Consider the following 22,209-nt stretch of genomic DNA (forward strand, 5'->3'; position numbering starts at 1 on the left):
CCTGAGGTTTGAGAATTTGCTAAAATGACACACAGGACGCAATTGCAGTTTCATTACAGCGAAAAGAATCAAAATGAAGATGCATATAAGGAAATGTCTGGATTTGCCATTGACTGCTAAACTAAGGGATGGCACTTTAAACCTACGTAGCAGCTCATGGAAGAAAGACCAGGCAAACTGCTTCCGTAAACATCACAGTCAACAAAACCCTATAGAGTAGTTTTACTTTGTAAGACATGGAGTTGCCATGAGTTAAAGTCAAATGGACAGTTTTTTGAGGGGAGGAGAGTTCTTAACACCTGCATTGTAGGTTCTTAAGGAAGAAAACCCAGCTAAGTTGTGCACGAACATCTGCCCTACAGAAACTATACAGTCATAAATATGTGTTGATTGACACAATTAAGTTTGTGTAAATTTGTTATGCAGCATAGAAAACTAATACATCCATTGACACAGAAGGCTGCCATCTTTGAGTGGGACCCAGTATAGGAAAGTGCTCCATGGCTGGTCTAGGTTGTAGGAGTGTCAGTGGTGAGATGAGTCACCGTGTGGAGCTGATGTTAATCCTAGTGGGAGAATAACAGTGCAGGTTCCTAGGATTCTGGAGCAAGCCCATGCTATCTACAATAAAGAATTTCATGCCCTTTGAAAAATAATTCCTGTCATCTTAATGGGTTGTGGTAGAGACTCTGGCAAGTGTTAGTTTGAGTGTCAGGAGCCCACAGAAAGCATAATTTGTTCTAACTGGGGTGACATTTGGGAGCAGTGGAACTAAGTACAGACAGAATGCTCCTTAAGATTGAGGATGGTGAGACTTTGTCTCACTTACAAGAGGGACAGATCCCCGGAGAATGACATCATGCTTGGTAAAATAGAGGGTCAGCAAAAAAGAGAGAGACCCTCAGTGAGATGGATTGACACAGTGTCTGCAACAATGGGCTCAAACATACCTATTATTGTGAGCACGGCAGAGGACAAAGCAACATTTTTTTCTGTTCACTATGAGCCAGAACCAAATTGAGGGCAACTAACAACAACAGAATTAATTAAGCTACGTTTTTTTTTTTGGAAATGTAAGAAGGTATGGACATCAAGAGATTTTATGATTCCATTATACCACTATAATCTTGGAAAATGTAAGCCCGTGTTTTGAAGAGACACAAATTAATTTCAATTGAGTGGATCAAGGGTTTACAAGGATAATGATGATTATTTGATGTTAAATTGAAAAGCTAGAATGTAGTTTGCTTTGTCTATACATCCCCACATACATACAAACACACACACACACACACACACACAGAAAAGTCACTCAACAAACATCAACAGCAGTTATCTGAATTGTTGCATTTCAGCTGATTTTTATTTTCTTTTGTGTTTTACTGTAGTTACCATGTATTCTAAGTCAACTGGCATATTTTATTTAATTGATTTTTTTAAAGAAATTCATGAAGCACTTTTGATGCGGCATTGTTTCCAGTGATTTGGAGGAAATTATATTCTTCCAGAATGGCTCATGGGAGAGTATTTCAACTAATTGATGGGTTTATGTTCTGAGAATAAACATTTCAGTAAATATTCTCTAGTGTCTAAATTCCCAAGGCTCTGGAAGCATACTTAAGCCTTACATTTTGTTAATAGAGGTTAAATTCTAATCCTCTCTGTCTCTCTCTTTTTCTGTGCTCTCTTGAGTTTTTCTGGGTATTAAGAAAGGAAAATCATATTCCTGGAAAATTCATTGAAATCTATTGTGGACTCCTGCTGTATTTACCTACTTAATATTTTTAAGAATGCTTGAATTCTGAGTGGGAGCTGTCCTGCAGAGTATTAGTAATAGGACCTGGATCTTCAGATGAGCTGTCTTCAGGTTGGGTGATGTATCCTGTGTTATCTTTCAGAAGTGCATGGGGGGCTTTGAGGTTCTGCAACCTTTGAAACAAGGAACTCTCTGTGTTATTCTAAATGCCATATTATCTACCAGGTCCATGTACCTGCAGGTTCAGGTTGCTAAGCTCTACTTCCTTCCTCTTTCCCTGGGGTGTCATTCTGAATTCTGCTTTGAAACTATCCACCATATGCCTGACATAATACAAGCACACTGAAAATATAGTTAAAACCAAAAAAATCAAAATGTGGATATGTTCTCAAAACCTCACTATATTGTAAAGAAAAGAATACTGTGCATAAAAGAATCATGAACATAATATATCATAAAATTTTGTATTCCTAAAGGTAATGTCTGGAGGTATGTAGAGAACGTGGAAAATATTTCTGGGTTAAAGAGAGAACGTTTCCTTGTGCTATTCATTTTGATATAATGTTTTATCTGTTACAAATGCTGCAGTAGTAGACCAGAAAAGAGACTATTCAAAGTAAAAAGAATAATAAAATAAGCAAATGAATGAATGAGTATGTGTTGTTGATGAGGGCCTGAGACTATCGGCATGACTGCAGATGGACGAATAGAGGGGAATAGCTAGAGTAAGGCTTTAGGTAAATAGAGCAGAGAAAGTCAGATTGTTGTGATAGGTAATAAGTAACAAGTGAGGTCTTCCGAACCATAGACTGTCATAATAACCACAGTAATCCAGGGCCAGAGAAACTGATGATTTCACATTGTTGGGTAAGATCACTACAGAGAGTTGGACTGTGCATCAGCTACCACAATGCATCAGATGGGTGGTTGGCGTTTGATATCCCTGCTGTAGGAACCAACCTGAGATGAGAAAAGGAGGACCAGAGAGAGCCAGATAGTGATATGACATGAAAGGGGAGAGTAGGAAAAATGTATTGAAGGGTAGGAATTGGTGACTTAAGACTAAAGAGGCCAAAAGTCCACATTGTACCCTCATGTCTATTGCTAGAAACTTTGGCCTTTCCTCTATTTCTAATCAGTTTTATAATAATACAAAAGTTTAAAAGTCATATCAATTCATAACAACACTAAAAATTAAAAAATGAGAAAGTGGGGAGCCTAGATTTATTGAATTCCACAACTATTACACTGAGTTAAGTATTTACCACCATTTTCCGATTTAATCCTCTCACTCTTATGAGCTATGGATTATTTTATCTTTTTTTTTTTTTTTAATATTACTGGTAAAGAAACCGAGGCTCAGAAAATGTGAGTAATTCATAAAAGATCACATAGCTGATGGCAATTCTGAACCTGAAATTAAATTTTTTCCAAAGCCCATCCTTTTTTCATTATGCTGACTCAGGGGCTCTTTGTCAATCTCCAGCCTATTCCTCTTCCTCATATAGGAATACATTTTTTTTTCTTTTTTGAGTCAGAAATAATCTTTTAACTCTAAAGGATATAATAATCCCTTTCAACCTTGAGCAATGCAAAAACGCTGTCATGCTGTCTTCATTTATGGAATTCACATTAAGAATCTTTTATTAATCTGGAAATTTCAGAGGTGTGTTTCTTCTTGGTTAGTTTTTTTTTTTTTTTTTTTTTGGCCTATTCTATATTTTGATTATAAACTGTGGTTACAAGATACTTCATTTTCTTTCAAAATAACACATACAAAGATTGCCTAAAAAAAGATTATCACAAATATACCTTTAGTCAAAACCCCTGAAAAATAACTAAAAAAGTAGTATTCCTGTGAGTCGGAATGGACTGGTTGGCAATGAGCATATAACTATTGGTAAACGTGCTCTGGAAAATATGGGGAAATACATTGTAACTTCCCCTCCGATTCAGGGAATCTATAAGCGTTGAGGTAAACCTGGTGGCGTAGTGGTTAAGTGCTATGGCTGCTAACCAAAGGGTAGGCAGTTGGAATCCAACAGGCACTCCTTGGAAATTCTATGTGGCAGTTCTACTTTGTCCTATAGGTCTCTATGAGTCAGAATCGACTCAACAGCACTGGGTTTGGTTTGGGTTTGGGTATGAGCATTGAATGAGATCATATTCCCGGTATTGTTGTCAGTTAAAAATAAAAAAAATAATAATAATGGAGAGTTAAAAATAATGATGAAGTGGACTACATGAGTATTTGAAGGGCATCAGATGACTAAATAAGAAAGGACTAAAATGAGAATGAAAACACAGGACTAAAAGAGCAATATGTCAAAAAAAAATGTAAGCTCATTGTTTTTACCAGGGTGTTACATTAATTTTAGAACCCTAAAGTAATTGTACATTCAGGAAAGAATCAAAGAATAACTTGTAGATATACAAGGTTATGTCTCCTTTAAGAAGCTCTGGTGAAAAGCAGTGGCTAAATGCTTGGGTGCTAACTGAGAAGTGAGTGTTTCGAACTCACAATCCTAACAGCAGGAAGAGATAGGACAGTTTGTTTCCTTAAAGATTACAGCCTTGGAAAACCTGTGCCAGCCATTCTACTATGTCCTTTAGGGTCACTATGAATAGGACTCGGCAGCAATATGCAATCTGCATATCCCCTTAAACATCCACGTATTTTTTGCAAAATTCAAACAATATTGTGGGCATTTACAAATGCCGTTTTCCTGAGCCAGGCTATCTCTTATGATTCTCAGTCTCAGTATTCTAATGATGGTGGTCTTATGTCTCCTACTTCTCCTGATCTTACCTTTATAATTTTTCCTTTAGCACTAAATTTACATTCTTTGTTTTCTTAGTGCTATTAATAAACATGAACTTTTAGAATGACAGAATGGTGAAATGCACATGTTTTCTGAAACTGCTATCCTGAAGAAAACTACTGAAGTTCTGTCACTCAAGAACAATTTCCTGGGTTCAAAATCCAGCTCATCACTGACTATACTGTGTAATCTCAAACAAGGTCCTTCAGTTACATATACATCAGTTTTCTTAAGGAAATTATGGGGCTACCTGTTTTATAGTTTATAGTGTTACTTGGAGATGTAAATTAATTAATACATTTTAATGTTTTAGCTCAATATTTGAAATGGTAAATGTTATATAAGTATGTTATTATCATTAATATTGTTACTAATTTCTATTATCTTTACTTCAGAATTTCTCTAGCAATAATCATGGCGTTAACTGTAGGAAATCAGAGTACTGGAGCCACATTCACCCTCTTGGGCTTCTCAGAATACCCAGACCTCCAGGTGCCCCTCTTCACGATGTTCCTGGCCATCTACATGGTCACTGTGGTGGGGAACCTGGGCATGATTGTGATCATCAGGATCAACCCCAAACTCCACACCCCCATGTACTTTTTCCTCAGTCACTTGTCTTTTGTTGATTTCTGCTACTCCACTATAGTTACACCCAAACTATTAGAAAACTTGGTTGTGGGAGACAGAACCATCTCCTTCACAGGGTGCATCATGCAGTTCTTCTTGGCTTCTATATTTGCAACTGCAGAAACATTCATATTGGCAGTGATGGCCTATGACCGTTTTGTGGCAGTTTGTAACCCCCTGCTTTACACCGTTGTCATGTCCTCAAAGACCTGTGCATCGTTAGTGGCCGGGCCCTGTGCATGGGGTATAGTTACTTCCCTGACACTTACTTATTTTCTTCTGGCATTATCCTTCTGTGGTTCTACTATCATAAATAACTTTGTCTGTGAGCACTCTGTCATTGTTTCTGTCTCGTGCTCTGATCCCTATATCAGCCAGGTGCTTTGTTTTGTCATTGCCATGTTCAATGAGGTGAGCAGCCTGGTGATCATCCTCACTACTTATATTTTCATTTTCATTACTGTCATAAAAATGCCTTCTGACGGGGGGTGCCAAAAAGCCTTCTCCACCTGTGCCTCCCACTTGACCACCATCACCATTTTCCATGGGACTGTCCTGTTCCTCTATTGTGTACCCCATTCCAAAACCTCCTGGCTCATCGTCAAAGTAGGATCTGTGCTTTACATAGTGGTCATCCCCATGCTGAACCTCCTGATCTACAATCTCAGGAACAAAGATGTGAAGAAGACTGCCAGAAAGTTAACGAGGCACACAATACAATCTTGAAGATTGATTTATTTCTGGAAAGAATTTGCTTTATGATGTTGAATATTGTTCAGTGTCTCTAGAAGAAATGCTAATTCAAATTATCTAGTCAATATACCCATCTGAATTTTACATCTATTACAATACACCAGTTATCTGATAATTTGATCTCCAGTTACTTGAATCTTTAGCAAAACAGTTTTGAATCGTATGTGAAGTAAATCAAGTGTAGTGGATTGAATAGTGTCTCCCCCCAAAATACTCATACCCACTTAGAACTTCAGAATATGACCTTTTTGGAAATAGGGTCTTTGAAGACATAGTTAAGCTAAAGATTAAAAATACAATCATACCTCCTTAAAATGAAAACTGATTGCCATGGAATCAATTCCCATTCCTACCAACACTATAGGACAGAGTAGAACTGCACCATAGGAATTCCAAGGCTGCAATCCTTATGGAAGCAGACTGCTACATCTTTGTCCTGTAGAGCAGCTGGTGCATTCAAACTGCCAAACTTTGGGCCGTGTTCTTAACTGCAGCGCCACCAGGAATCCTTCATACTCTCTTAGGCTGGGTCATAAATCCAGTGAGAATCTCATTATGAGAAGTAGCCAAGGACACAGAGTCACATACGGAAGAAGGCCATGTGGAGATGGGGGCAGAACTTGGAGTTATGCTGCTACAAGCCTTGGAACACAAGGAACCATCGGAAGCTGGAAGAGTCAAGGAAGAATTTTCTCCTGATGCCTTCAAAGAGAACATGTCCCTGCCAGTACCATGAATTCAAACATTTGGCTTCCAGAACTGCAAACAAATAAATTTCTGTTGTTTTAAGCTACGAAGCTTGTGGTGATTTCTTTTGGCAGTCCTAAGAAACTAATACAATAAGTAAACATCAAACTGTAAAACTCAAATTCCTTGATTCACATATTGACATTGTGAATGATTAAAACACAAACAAACAAAAAAACATTCTTCAATCCGACTTAAGCAATATGGGTGTCATAGTTACAGAGAAATTCTGAAAAATTATAACTGACTAGGGTTATGCATATAGGAGAATTAGCAATAAGAGCCTGGAGGCACTATCCCTAAACTTCAACCAAGTTCTTTATTCCTTTTTCCCCAAGGCCGTATATATATGTTTGTTATTGTACAGGAAGTGATGGTAAATATGATATCACTGAGTGTGAAGAAAAAATGTTGATTTTTATGTGACGGTCCTGATGGGTAACCAAGGGAACAAAAATTAAAAATCATAATTATGAACCTCACAGTCTAATGTGTCAAACTCTCTCCTTCCTAACACCAATAGCTTCTTAGTAACATCATTTTAGAAAGAATACCGGCTGCTAAAGACATAGAACCTTAAACGTTGATATCAACCTTCTGATATCATACATATCAGAGCAAAGGAACACACTGAAAGAGACAGAAAAGCAGAAAATGGACATGTAGAGGCAAATGTAAAATAATCAGCATGATAAGATATTAAAACATATGTTGACTTAATGGATGAATGAGTTAAACCTATTAAATATACCAAAAAAGACCCCATTGCCAGTCAAGTCAATTCCGACTCATAGCGACCCTATAGGACAGGGTATAACTGCTCCATAGGGTTTCCAAGGAGCACCTGGTGGAATCGAACTGCTGACCTTTTGGTTAGCAGCCAAACTATTAACCATTATGCCACCAAGATTGTTACAAAAAAAGAAAAGCACCAGATCTTACCATCTTACAAATGTGATTTTAGCACTTAGCAGTGGCTTTTACGCCTCAATGTTTATACGTGTCACCCAAGCTCCTTCTTAAATGTGGATATGATTGTGTCCCATTCCTAGGAATTCTGATTTGGGCCTAGGAAAGTTCATAACCTAGAATTCTAGGCAGTTGTATTATAGATGTGGCAAGGATCTCTGATGTGAGAAATCCTGCCTTAAAAAAATTAGCTTAGTTTTGTTAATTCCATAGGACATTTAGTAATGTGCAAATAAAGCCTGGTAGGCAACTTCATGCTGCAAATTTTTGATGTGATTACAAGGAAATTTCAGTCATTAACAATGGTACAAAGAACCTGGCACTTGCCTTAATTAATTGGCTTGAGACACAGATGCTAGTGATTCCCCAGAGTTGGAGTCCCAAGGGCTGTAGAGGTAGACGTAATAGCTGCAGTGCTCCCGAAACACTCGGGTTACAGAGAAACAGGACAGTGGTGGCCTGTTTCTCTGCAGCAGGTGAGTTGCCTCAGGGTTTTTAATGAACCGGTGAAAATATTATTTTCCTGATGTGTTAACTGTGGTCTTCTCTGATTTTTCTTTCAATATTAAGTCACTGTAACTGCTAAGTCTGAGCCCCATCATATTAAAGAGAGAAGTTAATATGGAAATATTTATCTTTATTATCCATTGACAGCAATTTCACAAGGAATAGAATAAACTTTCTGCTTAAAAATGGATATTTATCCTTATCCTCTTTACATGCACCTTAAATTGGTATATAAACTTTTCTAAGAATTGAGTCAACAAGTTATAATTTATATGCAAACATAACTTTCTACTTAGTCCTGTTATAACTCTAATTTGATAAATCTTGGAACCGCTAAAATATATACATACATGCATGTATACATGATACATGTGTGCATGTGTGCATGTACGCATGTATGTGTGCATATACATATACATACACATATACATATATATTTATCAGCTGCTGTTGAGTCAATTACAACTCATAGCAACCCTATAGGACAGAGTAGAACTGCCCTATATGATTTCTGAGGCTGTAAATCTTTATGGAAGCTGACAAGTATATCTTCATCCCATGGAGAAGCTGGAGTTTTGAATCGCTGACCATTAAGTTAGCAACCGAGCACTTTAACCACGACTCTACTCAAACCAAAACTGAACCCATTCCCATCCAGTTGATTTGGACTCATAGCGACCCTATAGGACAAAGTAGAACTGTCCCATAGAATTTCCAAGAAGCAACTGGTGGATTCAAACAGCCCATCTTTTTGGTTAGCAGCCAAACTCTAAACCACCGTGCCACCTCTACTCTACCAGGGCTCCTCATATATCTGTGTGTGTGTGTGTGTGTGTGTGTGTGTGTGTGTGTATATATATATATATAATGCCTAGGTTGTAACAGAAGATAAGCCTTACATCAACCTAAGCCATAAACCCTAATAAAGTGGGCCCTCATGTCAAAAGGAAGTCATTATCCCCCTTAGCCTCAATCACTGGGCAATCAAGATATTCAAAAGGAGTAGTAGCCTTCATGGAATAAAAAGTGCTAATGAAATTGCACTGTTTTTTTCCTAGGTTCTTTAGTATTTCATTTTCTCCTTAAAATACAAGCATATTCCTTTAAATATTTTAATTGATTTGAGAATACAGGCAAAATATAGCAGCAGTATATTTTATTCTTTGAGACAAACATTTTACATTTTTTTCACAGAATCTCACTAGCTTATGTACTGTATGTATGTCCTATATGTATGTATGTATTTGCTTAGTGTCAGTTATGTGCCTTTGATGGTACTTGTGCATGCAAGGAAAAAGCTAATGTACATGTGAATATAACTCCTACACACTCAGTATCACAAGTGTTTCTATGGAAACCCGTATTCTAATATTTCAAAGGGCAATGGAAATTCATAAATGTTTTAGACATCAGCTTGGTTTGGCATACACATAGCAGCTATTTGCATAAGGTATGTTCCTTATGGAGAGAACTAGTTCCAATAACTCTTTATTCTCACTTTCTTTTCTCTACCATAACAAAACATATTTGTCATTCACCCCCATAAACCTTCCCCTTTGACAGGAACAACACTCTCCTCCCACCCCTTTCTCTTCAAAGGAAGAACAGTGATGGCTGAAAGAAAACTGAGTGTGGAGACAACCTTTGCCCTCTTGGGATTCACAGATTACCCAGAGCTTCAGATCCCTCTCTTCCTTGTGTTTCTGATCACATACATTGTCACCGTGGTAGGGAATCTTGGGATGATAGTGATCATCAAGATTAACCCCAAATCTCACACCCCCATGTACTTTTTCCTTAGTCACCTTTCTTTTGTTGATTTTTGTTACTCCTCTATCGTTACTCCAAAGCTACTTGAAAACTTGGTCATGGCAGACAAAAGCATCTTCTACTTTAGCTGCATGCTCCAGTTCTTCTTGTCCTGTACTGCAGTGGTGACTGAGTCCTTCCTGCTGGCAGTGATGGCCTATGACCACTTAGTGGCCATCTGCAATCCTCTGCTCTATACAGTGGCCATGTCACAAAGACTCTGTGCCCTGCTGGTAGCTGGCTCATATCTGTGGGGGATGTTTGGCCCGTTGGTACTCCTTTGCTATGCTCTCCTTCTAGACTTTTCTGGTCACAATGTAATCAACCACTTTTTCTGTGAGTATACTGCTCTCATAGCTGTCTCTAGTTCTGATATACACATTCCCCAAAGTCTGCTTTTTGGGTTTGCCACCTTCAATGAGGTGAGTACACTACTAATCATTCTTACTTCGTATGTTTTTATTTTTGTGACTGTACTAAAAATCCAATCTGCCAGTGGACGTCGCAAAGCCTTCTTTCTCCACCTGTGCCTCCCACCTGACTGCCATCACCATCTTCCACGGGACCATCCTTTCCCTCTACTGTGTGCCTAACTCCAAAAGCTCCTGGCAGACAGTCAAAGTGGCCTCTGTATTCTACACAGTGGTTAACCCCATGCTGAACCCCCTCATCTATAGCCTGAGGAACAAAGATGTGAAAGATGCCTTCTGGAAGTTAATAGGTGCAAAAGTCCTAGTTCACTGACCCAAACTCAAAACACGGTTGGAGTCCCAATGAGCAACTGGACCAGACCCTACAATGCTTCTAAAATCTGTAGGATGTATTTGTACAAGATGTTTATGAATGTTTATCATGTTAATATATTGTGAATTGAGAAGTTCAAATCCCTTGAATATGCCAAAGAAGTTTAATTCTGGAGTGAATTCCACAGGATTTTGATCCATGGAGTATCTATCTGCTTCTTCAAATTTTCTGAAAACTAACCAAATACTACAAATCACAATAAAGACAAATAACTATAATAATAATATGATACTATTACTAATAATAACATATTTCTTTGATGCTTTTTATGTGACAGACACTGAGTTAAGTTTTGACAAACTTTATCACATTTAAGACCCAAATAATTACATAACATAGCATACTATCAATATCCTGTTTCATATATGAGGAAACAAAAACTCTCAGAGGTTAAATTGCTCGATACTATATACCCCAACGGTTAAGCACTCAGCCCTAACCCAAAGGTCAGTGGTTCAAACCCACCAGTGGCTCTGTGGGAGAAGAGATATGGTAATCTACTCCTGTGAAGATTAGAGCCTAGTGTTTCAGGAAAAGACAACTTTCAGGGCAGTCAGTGAGACAGAGGCATAATATGCTGGCTATGCTATCTAGTTTTAATCTGGATTTCTAGACTAACAGCTGTGTTTTTGAGGAAAAACATGTTTTTCCTTGATGGTCAAAACAAGGATGTAAAACCATATGCCCCGAGGGGTTTTAACCAAGTGACTCTCTGCATCCCTCAGAACATATGTATTCAGGAAGAGTGCTGTCTGGGTGCTGTTACCAAGATACTTCTGCAAGACAGACAAAGAAAATACATGTAAGCATCCTGTGACCATGATCTAAGCATCCTGTGAAACCATTTGTAGTCACTAACTATATTATTAATAATCAATAACCAACCAGAGTGTGGTTATTACAATATTTATTGACTTTCCTGTAATTGCCCTCCCTATGGTTTGATGGCACTAGTTTAGTTTTTTTTTTTTATGGTTTAGTTCCTCTTTTACCCCGTAAGAATACATGTATAAAGAACCTGCTCCAGGACTACCTGGTTCCATTTTCAATAAGCTATGGAATCCCCTAACTGCAATTGTTTTAAACCCTTAAACCTCTCTGTTTTAACTTGAAGCAGCATTCAAGTTCTTTTCTACAATGCTAAGAAGACTTATGGAGCAGTTATAATCTATCCTATAGGGTCCCTCATAATCAAAATTGACTTGACACAACAACATCAACAGTAAGAGACAGTGAAATCTCAAAGAAGAATTTATTCTGAAAGACCATTTACTTAATGCAACATAACCTAAAGATGTTCTGGAGAGTACATACAAACATTTTTACTTCTATGTGTTGTATTTTATGATTTCATAAATCCCTTTCATGATCTGTGGAATACATGGTTGAGCACCTACTTTTTAAGCCTATGGAGTTCTTTGGTAAAGTGGTCTACCAGCTTTAGTGCATTTAGCCTCAAGATGAGTGCCTTTTGAAATATGTGAAACTCAGGAAACCAGAGTTAGAGCCTCATTACTATGTAGACTGAGCATTGTATTAGGTGATGCATCCTGAATGTATGAATTTTCTAAACTTGTTACCATCTTTCCTTTATTTCTGTGAAATAAGCCTCCTTACTATATTTCCTGGTTACTGTGTTCTCGTGAGAATGTACTTATTCCAATAATAAGCTATTCTTAGTTTTCATTAATGACAGAAGACCAGACAAGTTGTGGACTGATGTCAAAAACATTATATAGGAAGAAAACAAAAGGTCATTAAAAAGACAGGAAAGAAAGAAAAGACCAAAATGGATGTTGAAAGAGACTCTGAAACTTACTCTTGAACATCAAGTAGTTAAGTAAGCTGAGGAAGTGATGAAATAAAAGGGCTAAACAGAAGATTTCAAAGGATGGTTCAAGAAGGCAAATTAAAGTAGTACAATAAAACGTGCAAATACCTAGAGACGGAAAACCAAAAGGGAAGAACAAGCTCAGCATTTCTCGAGCTGAAAGAATTGAGGAAAAAATTCAAGCCTCGTGTTGTAATATTGAAGGATTCTGCAGGGAAAATATTAAATGACATAGGAAGCATCAAAAGAGATGGAAGGAATATACACAGTCACTGTACCAAAAAGAATTGGTCAACATTCAACTACTTCAGGAGACAGAATATGATGAAGAATTCAACGTACTAAAGGAAGAGGTTCAAGCTGCAGTGAAGGCATTGGTGAACAACAAGGCTCCAGGAAATTGACAAAATACCCATTGAAATATTTCAACAAACAGATACAGTACCAGAAGGACTCACTCGTCTAAGTCAAGAAATTTGGGAGACACTTACCTGACCAACCAACTGGGAAAGATTCATATTTATGCCTATTCCAAAAAAAGGGGATCCAAGTGAATGCAGAAATTATGGAACAATATCATTAATATCACATACAAGTAAAATTTTGCTGATGATCATTCAAAAGTGGTTGTAGCAGTGCATCGACAGGGAACTGCCGGAAATCAAGCCACATTCAGAAGAGTATACAGAATGAATTACATCATTGCTGATGTCAGAAGGGTCCTGATTGAAAGCAGAGAATGCTAGAAAGATGTTTTCTTATGTTTTATTGACTATGCAAAGGCATGCAACTGTGTAGATCATAACGAATTATGGATAAAACTGTGAAGAATGGGAATTCCAGAACACTTAATTATGCTCATGAGTAACCTGTGCATAGATCAAGAGGTAGTCATTCAAACAGAACAAGGGAATACCTCATGGTTTAAAGTCAAGAAAGGTGCATGTCAGCGTTGTATCCTTTCACCTGCAACTGGTCAAGTGAATGTAACTGGTATTTAGAACTACCTTCTTCCACTCCACTTTCAATATTCCCTTTACCTTCAGCAAGCACCTCAGCTGGTAGTGGTTCTTTGCCTAGTGGGGTGATACAAATCTTCATTCCAAAAGGGTCTGGACCATTCATAGTCATGTCAGAATTGGGTTGCCATAGTTTTCCATTGGCTTTAATCACGGGGCATGGTAGTACTAAGAGATGCCCTTACAGATCTGCGTTCTAGACATACTCTTCTTTACCTCCTTTATGTAATAACAATGCGATTTCCTCTCCTTAGTCAGGATCAGTCACACCAGACAATACAGTGGCTCCCTTTTTTGCCTATTGATCCACAGGCATAAGGATAACTAATATGGCCAGCTGGCATTCTTAACTTCCAGTTCAATGGGATCAGTGATGTGTCTTCAGGTGGGAGCATTCCTGTCCTGGGGACAGGAAGCAAAAATTTTGTGAGTGGGTCACTAGAGGTAATAGTGAGTGGTGCCACTCCTACTTCCACCCCTGATTCCTGGAACCATGAATCCTGACTACAGAAGAAACAACACCACGTATTGGATGCTGGTTAGAGCGTATACAACCTCCTGGGGAATATGGCCTCAACCCTGCAAGGTATTGCCACCTAGCTGGTGTCATAATTGTGTCTTTAGAAGGTCATTCCATTATTCTATCAAGCCAGTTGCCTCAGTTTGATGGGGAACATGGTAAGACCAGTGAATTCCATGAGAACAGGCCCATTGTTGCACTTCATGTGCTGTGGAATGAGTCCCTTGATCTGAGGTGATACCATGTGAAATACCAAGACAGTAGATAAGATATTCTGTAAGTCCATGGGTGGTATTTTTGGCAGAAACACTGCATGCAGGGAAAGAAATCCATATCCAGAGCGTCTATTCCAGTAAGAACAAAACACTGCCTTTGCCATGATGGAAGTGGTCCAAAGTAACCAACAACCTACCACCACGTGGCTGGCTTATCACCTCGAGGGATGATGCCATATCAGGGACTCAGTGTTGTTTTGTCCTGCTGGCAGATTGGGCACTCAGCAGTGGCTGTAGCCAAGTCAGACTTGGTGAGTAGAATTCTATGTTGCTGAGTCCATATATAACTTCCATCCCTGCCATCAAGGCCACTTTTGTCTTGAACCCATTGGGCAATGATGGGAGTGGCTGGGGAAAAATGATGACTGTTTTTCACAGAACATGTCATCCTATCCACTTCACATTAAAATCCTTCTCTGCTGAGGTCACCCTTTGATGAACCTTCACATGAGACACAAATATCTTCACTACTTTGGCCCATTCAGATAGGCCTATCTGCATGTCTCTTCCCCATAACTCCTTGTCTCCAATTTTCCAATCATGTTCCTTCCAATTCCCTGACCATCCAGGCAAACCGGTGGCCTCAGCCCATGAATCAGAACACAGTCAAATGCCTGACCATTTCTCTTTCCAAAATGCAATGGTGGAACAGGAACATGGTAGACATTTCCGTTTCAAATTGGAGGGAAAAAAGGGTAACAGGCACCAAGCAAGCCAGCAGAATACTTTACATTAGTTCTCAAGGCTTAAAAATAATCCTCTGTTCTCTGAGCCCATTTAGACACTTGTTCTGCACCCCAGACTCTGGGTGTTAGCAACACTCTCTGGATTCTGGGAGGAGGTTCCTTGGCCTTGGGCTTCAGCTCCGCTTTTCAGGCCCATTGGAACTCTGCTTCCTCGACTTTGGGTGGCCTCATTTGTCTAGTCCTTCTGAATTGTGACACTACCCCCTCAGCCCTGGCTGTGCTCATTCTTCTGCCCCTTGGGCATGGCATCCCTGCCCCCTCAGATTTGGGCAGCACACCCACCTCCATCCTGCTGGGACAAGTGAACAGTGGCCCCACACTCTGGAACCAAGTTGGTGAAGATCTTACCCTTTAAAACCTAAGAGACTGTAACTTCACCCTTTTAGATGCCAGAGGCTAAGGCAATATTCTCCAGGAGGCTGTATATGCTCTAAGCCAGTGTTCAATATATGATGGTGTTTCTCCCATAGCCAGGATTCTTGGGAATCAAGGGGTGCATATGAGAATGGCACCACTCACTATTATACCTCAAGCTTTTAAAAGCCCAGACACTACTCATTTTACTAGAATTCAGATCACTATTTTCGTGAACTGTTAATGCCAGTACATTGAGTTGTCCCAGGAAACTATAGTCTTAAGCCTGAAAACCCAGCAAATCAACGTTGAAAGGTGTTTGGTTATGTGTGTGGAGTATTCATATTTTTGTCTTCAATGAATATATGTGCCTGTACCCACATTTTTGTATTTACACATACCGATAGATACCTCTCAACTCAACAGCAGTGGGTTATAGATACTTCTATCTGTTTTCATGTATATACACACATATACCTACTCATACATCAATTTTCCTATATCTAGCATATGTGCTCAAACATTCTTTTTTACTTTGGTTGTAATGTGCTGACTATATTCACATTCAAGGCCACTTTTCTCATCACTGAAAATAACTAGTCTCTGCTACATAAACCTTATTTTCCCTAACCCCTTCCCTGGTAACCATCAATGAATATTGGTCTCACTATATCTGTGCTTGTCATCTTATAAAGGAAGGACCATACAATATTTGTCCTTGTATGCTTGATTTATTTCGCTTAGCATTATAACTTCCTGATCCATCCATGCTATAATACGATTCATGGACGCATTTTTTTTTTATGGTTGCCCAGTATTCCATTGTATGTATGTGCCACAATTTGTTTGTCAATGGATCCTTTGTTGGGCAATTCAGTTGTTTCCATTTATTTGCTATTTTGAATAAAGCAGCAATGAACGGAGCTGGGCATATATCCACTTGTGCCATTATTTTTAAGGTTTTATGGTACACACCCCCTACATGTCTGTCAGTTTGTTGGACTGTCAGAGCTTGCATATTGCTGTGATGCTGGAAGCTATGCCACCAGTATTCAGATACCAGCAGGGTCATCCATGTCAGACGGGTTTCAGCAGAGCTTCCAGATTAAGACAAACTAGGAAGCAGGACCCGGCAGTCTACTTCAGAACAGAATTAACCAGTAAAAACCTTATGCATCCCAGCAAAACACATCTGGTATAGTGCCGGAAGATGAGACCGCAAGGTTGAAAGACACTCAAAAGACAACTGGAGAAGAGCTGCCTCCTCAAAGTAGAGTCGACCTTAATGCCCTGGAGTCAAGCTTTTGGGACCTTCATTTACTGATGTGGCATGACTCAAAATGAGAGGAAACAACTGCAAACAGCCATTACTGTCTGGAATATGGAGTAAGTGAAGTGTGAATCTAGGAAAATTGGAAATTGTCAAAAATGAAATGGGATGCATAAACAGCAATATCCTAGGCATCAGTAACTGAAATGGATTGGTATTGGCCATGTCGAATCAGACAATCATATGGTCTACTATGCTGGGAATGACAACTTGAAGAGGAATGACATTGCATTCATGGTCAAAAAGAACATTTCCTGATCTATCCTGAAGTACAGTGCTGTCAGTGATAGGATCATATCCATACATCTACAAGGAAGACCAGTTAATATTACTATTATTCAAATTTATGCAAGAACCAGAGGCCAAAGATGAAGAAATTGAGGATTTTTACCAGCTTCTACAGTCTGAAATTGATTGAATATTCAATCAGGATGCACTGATAATTACTGGTGATTGGATTGCAAAAGTTGGAAAAAAAAAGGACAAATAGTTGGAAAATATGGCCTTGGTGATAGAAATTATGATGGAGACCCTGGGATAGAATTTTGGAAGATCAACGACCTTTCCATTGTAAATGCCCTTTTTCACCAACATAAATGGCTACTATACATGTGAACCTCACAGATGGAATACACCAGAATCAAATTGACTACATCTGTGGAAAGAGATGATGGAAAAGCTCAATATCATCAGTCAAAACAAGGCCAGAGGTCAGCTATGGAACAGACCATCAACTGCTCACTTGCAAGTCCTAGTTGAAACTGAAGAAAATTAGAGCAAATCCATGAGAGCCAAAGTACAACCTTGGGTATATCCCACCTGAATTTACAGACTATCTCATGAATAGATGTGACACGTTGAATACTAACGAACGAATGCCAGACCAGTTGTGGAATGACACCAAGGATACGTACCTGAAGAAAGCAAGAGGTCATTAAGAAGACAGGTAAGAAAGAAAAGACCAAAATGGATATCAGAAGAGACTCTGAAACTTGCTCTTGAATGTCTAGCAGCTAAAGCAAAAGGAAGAAATGATGAAGTAAAAGAACTGAACAGAATATTTCAAAGGGCAACTCAAGAATAAAAAGTATTATACTGATATGTGCAAAGAGCTGGAGATAGAAAACCAAAAGGGAAGAAATTGTTTGGCATTTCTCAAGCTGAAAGAACTGATGAAAAAATTCATGCGTCAAGTTGCAATACTGAAGGATTCTATGGGGAAAATGTAAAACGATGCAGAAAGACTCCAAAGAAGATCGAAGGGATACACGAAGCCATTATACCAAAAAGAATTGGTTGATGTTCAACTGATTCAAGAGGTAGCATATGATCAGGAATGGATGATACTGAAGGAAGAAGTCCAAGTTGCACTGAAGGCTTTGGCGAAAAACAAGGATCCAATGACTGAGGGAATATCAATTGGGATGTTTGAACAAACGGATGCAGCACTGGAAGCACTCACTCCTCTAACTTCCAAGAAATTTGGAAGACAGCTACCTGACCAACTGACTGGAAGAGATAAATATTTATGCCTATTCCCAAGAAAGGTGATCCAACAGAATGTGGAAATTATCAAACAATATCATTAATATCACACAAAAGCAAAATTTTGCTGAAGATTATTCAAAACCAGTATATCGACAGGGAAATGCTAGAAATTCTGGCTGGATTCAGTAGAGCACATGGAACCAGGGATATCATTGCTGATGTCAGATGGATCCTGGCTGAAAGCAGAGAATACCAGAAGGATGTTTACCTGTGTTTTCTTGACTCTGCAAAGGCATTGGACTGTGTAGATCATAGCAAATTATGGATAACATTGTGAAGAATGGGAATTCCAGAACACTTAATTGTGCTCATGAGGAACCTGTACATAGATCGAGAGGCAGTTGTTTGGACATAACAAGGGGATACTGAGTGGTTTAAAGTCAGGAAAGATGTGCATCAGGGTTGCATCCTTTCACCATACCTATATAATCTGTGCGCTTAGCAAATATTCTGAGAAGCTGGACTATATGAAGAAGAACGGGGCATCAGGATTGGAGGAAGACTCATTAACAACCTACGTTATGCAGATGACACAACCTGTCTTACTGAAAGCGAAGAGGACTTGAAGCACTTAGGGATCAAAGACCACAGCCTTCAGTATGGATTACACCTCAACATAAAGAAAACAAAAATCCTCACAACTGGACCAATAAGCAACATCGTGATAAACTGAGAAAAGACTGAAGTTGTAAAGAATTTTATTTTACTTGGATCCATAATCAATATCCATAGAAACAGCAGTTAAGAAATCAAAAGACACATTGTTTTGGGTAAATCTGCTGCAAAGGACCTCTTTAAAGTGTTGAAAAGCAAAGACGTCACCTTAAAGACCAAGGTGCACCTGACCCAAGCCATGGTATTTTCAATCGCATCATATGCATGTGAAAGCCGAACAATGAATTAGGAAGACCAAAGAAGAATTGATGCTTTTGAATTGTGGCATTGGCGAAGAATATTGAATATACCGTGAAGTCGCAAAAGAATGAACAAATCTGCCTTGGAAGTGGTAGAACCAGAATGCTCCTTAGAAGCAAGGATGGTGAGACTGCAACTTACATGCTTTGGACATGTTGTCAGGAGGGATCAGTCCCTGGAGAAGGACATCATGCTTGGTAAATTAGACAGTCAGTGGGAAAGAGGAAGACCCTCAAGGAGATGAATTGACATGGTGGCTGCAATAATGGGCTAAAGCATAACAATGATTGTGAGCATGGCACAGGCACAGGCAGTATTTCATTCTGTGGTATATAGAGTGGCTATGAGTTGGAATCGACTCGACTGCACCTAACAACAACAGGATACATACGGTGGTTAAGAGCTTGGCTGCTAATCAAAAGGTCAGCAGTTCAAATCTTGTTTTATTGCACTGGCTAGGACTTCCAGTAGAATGTTGAATGAGAGTGATGATAATGGGCATCGTTGTCTCATTCTCTTTCTGAACGGGAAGACTCAGCCTTTTTCCTTTCAGTATAATGTTGGCTGTTGTTGCTGCATATATGCCCTTAATTATGCTGAGAAATTTCTCTTTTCCTATTTTTCTGAAGCTTTTTTTAATCAGAAAAAGGATGCTGAATTTTATCAAATGCCTTTTTCCATAAATTGATATGATCATGTATTTATTTTCCTTTTTTTTTTTCTGTTGTGGGTTAAACTGATTTTCTAATGGTGAACCACCCTTGTAATACTAGTACAAATCTCAATTTATCATGGTCTCTGATTTTTTTTTATATGTTGCTTAAGTTTGCTGACTAGAATTTTGTTGAAAAGTTTTGTATCTATTTTCATAAGGATATTCATCCGTAATTTTCAATTTTCATGATTTCTTTACGTAGTTTGTGTATCGGGTAATGCTGGCTTCATAGAGTTTGGTAGTTTGGTAGTGTTCCTCTTTATTTTTAAAAAATAATTTTTATTGTGCTTTAAGTGAAAGTTTACAAATCAAGTCAGTCTCTCACATATAAACTTACATACACCTTACTACGTACTCCCACTTACTCTCCCCCTAATGAGTCAGCCCGCTCCCTCCTTCCAGTCCCTCCTTTTGTGACCGTTTTAACAGTTTCTAACCCCCTCTACCCTCCCATCTCCGCTCTGGACAGAAGATGCCAACGGAGTCTCAAGTGTCCACCTGATGCAAGTAGCTTACTCCTGATCAGCATCTCTCTCCAACCCACTATCCAGTCCAATCCATGTCTGATTAGTTGGCTTAGGGAATGGTTCCTGTCCTGGGCCAACAGAAGGTTTGGGGACCATGACTGCAGGGATTCTTCTAGTCTTACCCACCCAGCCCAGTTCTAGTCTTAGTCAGACCATTAAGTCTGGTCTTTTTATGAGAATTTGGGGTCTGCATCCCACTGTTCTCCTGCTCCCTCAGGGGTTCTCTGTTGTGCTCCCTGTCAGGGCAGTCATCAGTTGTGGCCAGGCACCATCTAGCTCCTCTGGTCTCAGGATGATGTAATCTCTAGTTCATGTACCCCTTTCTGTCTCTTGGGCTCTTAATTACCTTGTGACATTCTCCTTTGATCCTGGTGAGCTGAGACTCATCGGTGTATCTTAGATGGCTGCTTGCAACTGTTTAAGACCTGAGACGTCACACTTCAAAGTGGGATGCAGAATGTTTTCTTAATAGAATTTATTTTGCTAATTGACTTAGATGTCCCCTGAAGCCATAGTCCCCAAACACCTGCCCTTGCTCCACAAACCTTTGAAGCATTCAGTTTATTCAGGAAACTGCTTTTGGTCCAGTCCAGTTGTGCTGACCTCCCCTGTATTGAGTGTTGTCCTTCCCTTCACCTAAAGTAGTTATCTACTATCTAAGTAGTAAATAACCCTCTCCCACACTCCCTTCCTCAGCCCTCTCATAGCCACAAAAAAATGTGTTCTGAGTTTAAACTATTTCTCAAAATCTTATAATATTGGTCTTATACGATATTTGTCCATTTGCATTGGACTAATTTCACTTAGAATAATGCCTTCCAGGTTCCTCCATGTTATGAAGTGTTTCATAGATTCATCACTGTTCTTTATCGATGCATACTATTCCATTGTGTGAATATACCATAATTTATTTATCCATTCATCCATTGATGGACACCTTGGTTGCTTCCAGCTTTTTGCTATTGTAAACAGTGCTGCAATAAACATGGGTGTGCATATACCTGTTCGTGTAAAGGCTCTTATTTCTCTACAATATATTCTGAGGAGTGGGATTGCTGGGTCATATGGTAGTTCTATTTCTAGCTTTTTAAGGAAATACCAGATCCATTTCCAAAGTGGTTGTACCATTTGACATTCCCACCAGCAGTGTATAAGTGTTCCAATCTCGCTGCAGCCTCTCCAACATTTATTAGTTTGTGTTTTTTGGATTAATGACAGCCTTGTTGGAGTGAGATGGAATCTCATCGTAGTTTTAATTTCCATTTCTCTAATGGCTAATGATTGAGAGCATTTCCTAATGTATCTGTTAGCAGCCTGAATACCTTCTTTAGTGAAGTGCCTATTCATATCCTTTCCCCAATTTTTAATTGGGTTGTTTGTCTTTTTGTGGTTGAGTTTTAGCAGAATCATGTAGATTTTAGAGATCAGGTGCTGGTCGGAGATGTCATAGCTGAAATTTTTTTCCCAGTCTGTAGGTGGTCTTTTTACTCTTTTGGTGAAGTCTTTAGATGAGCCTAGGTGTTTGATTTTCAGGAGCTCCCAGTTACCTGGTTTCTCTTCGTCATTTTTAGTAATGTTTTGTATTCTGTTTATGCCTTGTGTTAGGGATCCTAACATTGTCCCTATTTTTTC

General features: G+C 39.0%; 1 protein-coding gene and 1 pseudogene across 1 annotated transcript; both read left to right on the forward strand.

Moving 5' to 3' along the window:
- The first annotated feature begins 4,110 nt into the window (after positions 1 to 4,110).
- Positions 4,111 to 5,934, forward strand: LOC100677617 (olfactory receptor 5D13-like). Its single transcript, XM_064279031.1, has one exon. It carries the CDS (start codon positions 4,912 to 4,914, stop codon positions 5,932 to 5,934), a length of 1,023 nt encoding a protein of 340 aa, XP_064135101.1. The 5' UTR covers positions 4,111 to 4,911.
- Positions 5,935 to 9,744: 3,810 nt separating this feature from the next.
- On the forward strand, positions 9,745 to 10,829 carry LOC100677335 (olfactory receptor 5D14-like; annotated as a pseudogene).
- Positions 10,830 to 22,209: the final 11,380 nt, after the last annotated feature.

This window comes from Loxodonta africana, unplaced genomic scaffold, assembly GCF_030014295.1.
Source record: "Loxodonta africana isolate mLoxAfr1 unplaced genomic scaffold, mLoxAfr1.hap2 scaffold_32, whole genome shotgun sequence".
Classification (NCBI taxonomy): Eukaryota; Metazoa; Chordata; class Mammalia; order Proboscidea; family Elephantidae; genus Loxodonta; species Loxodonta africana.